Source organism: Trichechus manatus, unplaced genomic scaffold (assembly GCF_000243295.1).
Source record: "Trichechus manatus latirostris isolate Lorelei unplaced genomic scaffold, TriManLat1.0 scaffold00207, whole genome shotgun sequence".
In the NCBI taxonomy this organism is placed as follows: domain Eukaryota; kingdom Metazoa; phylum Chordata; class Mammalia; order Sirenia; family Trichechidae; genus Trichechus; species Trichechus manatus.
The window spans coordinates 893743-898488 of record NW_004444143.1 but is presented as its reverse complement, the minus strand read 5'-3'; the positions used below and the strand labels follow the sequence as shown (position 1 = coordinate 898488).

The following is a 4746-nucleotide window of genomic DNA, read 5'->3' as shown; positions in this document are numbered from 1 at the left end:
CAGTGTTTCATTCTCACTGAGTTGCTATGAGTCGGAACCGACTCAATGGCATCTAACAACAACAACTGAAATATTTATGAATGGAGTGATATATCTGGGATCTGCTTAACAAATAACATGAAGGTAGGGGCAGTGGGTGGGAATACAGACAAAACAAGATAGGCTGTGAGATGATAATTGTTGAAGCTGGTGACGGGTGCACTGGGGTTCATTATAAGAGTCTATTTTTGTGTATGTTTAAATTTTTTCATAGCATAAAGTTTAAAAAGTGTCTAATTTTGATTCAGCATTTCCACTTCTAGGAATTTATCCTAAAGATATATCACACACGTACAGAATAATTTATGTGCAAAGATATTTATTATAGGATTATTTGAAAGAGCAAAAGATAATAAAAAAACTAAATTGATTAGGTTAAATTACGGAACACTATGCAGCTGTTAAAAACGAACAAGGCAGCTAAATATGTATTGATATGGTACAATCTTCAAGATGTATGGTTAAGTGAAAATAGCAATGTTAGAAATTTGCTACCATTTATGTAAAAAATTGATAAAAAGTGTGTTATGTGTATGTCTATGCTTATGCAGACATAAAAATCAGGACATATATACAAGAACTAAATATCAGTGACTGTTCCATAAAGGATGACTGGGTGGGAGGGGTGTAGAGATAGTGGGGAGGCTCACTTATCTCTGTATACAAAATTTCAACTTCAAAATTTTTATCCTGTGCATGTGTTTTAACTATTCAAAGTAACAATTTTTAATGTCACCTCTAACTGAACACCCTCTCCTCACTTATCAACAGGATTAGGTTCCCAAGACCAGGTCGTTGTGTGAAATAAGCATTATGCAAAACTGGAGTGTCAGTTTGTTCCACTTCAATCAGTTATACTGCTAACTGTACTGTCAGTGGGACAGCAGGTTCCCAGTAACCTTGAGAGGGAGAAAATGCAGGTGGGCACTATATGTCCCACTGGTCACGTTAATGCACAAAATTGTCGGATAAAAGATTTTTTTTACTATTGTCGTAATGTGAAATGTTGAATAACGAGATAGTTGATAAGTGATGGGAAGGTGTAAATCCCAATCAAGAAATCACTTTAAGGAAAAAATGACATATAGAACACTACTTCCTAATGTTTTGTAGGCAACAGCTATGCAGAAAACGCAGGTGTTTTTATCAAAAACTCGGGATAACTGATAAGATGGCTGGCATCAGAGTGCAGCTGACCTTCTGCCTGGGACACTGCCTGGCTACCCCAAGGGGTAAGAGGATCAATTTCTTGAGGTTCCTACACAAGTCTCAATCCAGATGTCACTGGGGTTGGACCAAAGCTCTTTTCTCCATCATTGTGATATTCTGGAGTTACAATATCATAACTGTGAAAACACAGTTAATCCAGAGCAGGTGAAGTTCCAGACAGTCCATTAAAAATTAGTTTCTTAATTTTAATAGATTTATTTTTATCTTCATAAATGACAACCATTTATAATTTGTTTTTTGGAAGCTATCCTTGTCTAGTTTTGTTATCAGAATTTTATTTGACCTTCAAAATGAATTGGCAAGCTTCCCTTAGTGATTATCTGTTCCTTGAAGTTTCTATTATTAAACTGTTTTCTTTAAAAGGACAGGGCTTTGATGACTTTTAAAATCCTTCTACAATCATTGATTTATTCAAGTATTCCACATTTTCTTGAACCAATGTGGATATTTTGTAAAAAATCTGTTTTTTCTAGATTTTCAACTGGGATGAAGTCATGCATAGTATTTTTAAAATACCCACCCTCTCTCTTTTGTAATGTTAAATGTGTGTTATGTTTTTTCTAGATCAGATTTGTCAATAGTCTAGCTTACTGTATTGCTAAATAAACAGCCTTTGGATTAAGTCTACTGTTTTGTTTTCTGTGTTATTAATTTTGTCTTTTTTTTTAAAAAAAATAATCCTTTTTACTGTTGACTTTGGTGTATGTTGTAATTTCTCTATAACTATTCATTCATTCAACATGCTTAGTATGTGACTGGCAATGCCTAGTGCTGGAGAGTTACACTTGGTGACCAAAGCTCCTGCCTACTGTCCTTGGGTTCTGGTGGGAGAACATCTTTGGCTACTCTGTACTGGTTTCAATCAGGAGAATTCACTGACATTCATTTCTAGTTTCTCATTTTAGTTTTGGTTTCTCTTTAGACTAAGTTATACTTAGAAGCGTTTTAGATTTCCAAATGGGAGATTTCTTTTGGCTACTCTTCTGTTAATTTCTATTCTGAATTCCTAATCTTTTGAATGAAGGCCTTTTCACAATAATTACACTTTACTACTGTTTTTCAGAATGAATCACCAGAACAAGTAGTTATGAAGGCTTTTTGATACTTAATACACTCATAAAGCCTTCCTTTCACATGAACTCCTTAACAGTAATACTGATAAAAATGATAACAATTACAGCTAATATTTATTGAGCACATGTATATACCAGATCCTCTTCCCAAGGCTTTATATAAAACATTTGATTCAGTCCTCACAAAAACTCTATTAGGAGTTATAACTATCACCACTTAAGTAAACCAAGGGTCAGAGAGATTGCATAATTTGCTCAATGCTATAGGGTCAGTAATTGGTGGAGCTGAGGCAATGTTGGAGCCCTAGTGGCACAGTGGTTAAAAGCTATGGCTGCTAACCAAAAGGTCAGCAGTTTGAATCCACTAGTCACTCCTTGGAAATCCTATGGGGCAGTTCTACTATGTCCTATAGGGTCGCTAGGAGTCAGAATCAACTCGACAGCAACGGGTTTGGTTTTTTTGGTTTGGAGGCAATGTTAAGATATATGCCATGGTTAAAGGCAAATTCATAAAATATTTTAGTATTTCTCTATTAGGAATTCTCAGAAATTTAACAAATTTTGAGTGGTAATAGATTTTATACATTCATATTAATATATCTTTCAGCATAATTTCTCTACTGCTTAGTAAACACTGAGTGTCAGGCAAACAGAATCTCACCTTTATTAGATTTTCTTCTGGTATGAGTTCTCTTATGTTCCATAATGGAGGTGGCAAATGAAGGTTTTCTGACATTAATTACAACACATAAAAATTATCTAGTATTGAGCTGGGTGTGCACTCCCTAACATTCAAGGCTTTCTAACCAGTATGGACTCTGTAATGTTCAATGAGTTGTGAGCCAAGAATAAAGGCCTGCCCACATTCTCTACATTCATATGGTTTGATTCCCGGATGAATTCTCTGGTGTTCAGTAAGCTGTGAACTACGGATAAAGGCCATTCCACATTCTCTACACTCATAGGGTTTCTCATAAGTATGAATTCGCTGATGATGAGTCAGCTGTGAAACACGAATAAAAGCTTTCCCACATTCCTTACATTCATAGGGTTTGTCACCTGTATGAATTCTTTGATGTTGAGTAAGGTATGAACTACGACTAAAGGCCTTTCCACATTGCTTACATTCATATGGTCTGTCACCAGTATGAACTCTCTGATGTCGAGTAAGCTGTGCATGCTGTCTAAAGGCCTTCCCACATTCCTTACATTCATAGGGTTTCTCCCCAGAATGAATTCTTCGATGTCGAGTAACTTCTGAGCTATGAATAAAGCCCTTTCCACATTCCTTACATTCATAGGGTTTCTCACCAGTATGAATTCTCTGATGTACAGTAAGTTGTGAATGCTGTCTAAAGGCTTTCCCACATTCTTTACATTGATAGGGTCTAGCACCTGTATGAATTCTCCGATGTACAGTGAGTTGTGAGCCACGAATAAAGGCCTTCCCACAGTCTTTACATACATAGGGTTTCTCACCTGTATGAGTTCTTTGATGTAGAATAAGTTGTGAATGTTGTCTAAAAGTCTTTCCACATTCTTTACATTCATAGGGTTTGATACCAGTATGAACTCTCTGATGGAGAGTAAGTTCAGTGGTGCGACCAAAGGCTTTCCCACATTCCTTACAGTCATAAGGTTTCTCACCTGTGTGAATCCTCTGATGCTGAATGAGGTGTGAGGCACGACGGAAGGCTTTCCCACATTCCTTACATTCAAAGGGTTTTTCATCAGTATGAGTAATCTGATGTTGCGTAAGGTGTGCGCCACGACTAAATGCTTTCCCACATTCATTACATTCAGTTAGCTTCTCACCACTCTCATTTCCATGATGTAGTGTGAAGGATGTGTGATTCTCAAAAGTGGGCAGGTTTTCATAGGTGATTCTCACTTGCTTGAAATAGTACTCTTGAGTTTTTTGTTGTCTCTCAAATTGGTCTATGCATTTCCAGGCATCTCTAAAACTGGAGCCCTCAAGATCACAGTACTTAAGTCTTTCCATTATCTCCCAACTGAATGATTCTATTTCAAAAACATCTTTTTGTGGCAATTTCTCACACCTGGACACCAAGTCTGAAAAGTAAGAAAGTAAATACAAATTTTTCTCCTTTTCTATGAGAAATAAAAAATCTATAATAAAATGGAGACAAAATGAAAGTTCTATAGTAGACAAAATAACCATGAACAGTGAATGGCTTGAATACATCTCAAATATTGCTGTGCAATATTTTTTAAAGCACATGAAAGCACAAATGTAATGAGAACTCATGTGGTGACCAAAACAAAAGAAACCAAACCCGTTGCTGTCAAGTCGATTCCAACTCATAGTGAGCCTATAGGACAGTGTAGAACTGCCCCACAGGGTTTCCAAGGAACAGCTTGGTGGATTTTAACTGCTGACCTT

The 4746-nt window shown here is 36.4% G+C and overlaps 1 protein-coding gene across 1 annotated transcript in view; it reads right to left on the bottom strand.

Annotated features, from left to right (window-relative positions):
- Positions 1 to 109: 109 nt before the first annotated feature.
- Positions 110 to 4746, bottom strand: part of ZNF565 (zinc finger protein 565) — a 29597-nt gene continuing 24960 nt past the window's right edge. Inside the window, exon 6 of the mRNA XM_023742274.1 lies at positions 110 to 4415. Within this exon, the coding sequence (XP_023598042.1) occupies positions 3145 to 4415 (1271 nt within the window). The 3' untranslated portion in view covers positions 110 to 3144. The remainder of the gene's footprint in view (positions 4416 to 4746) is intronic.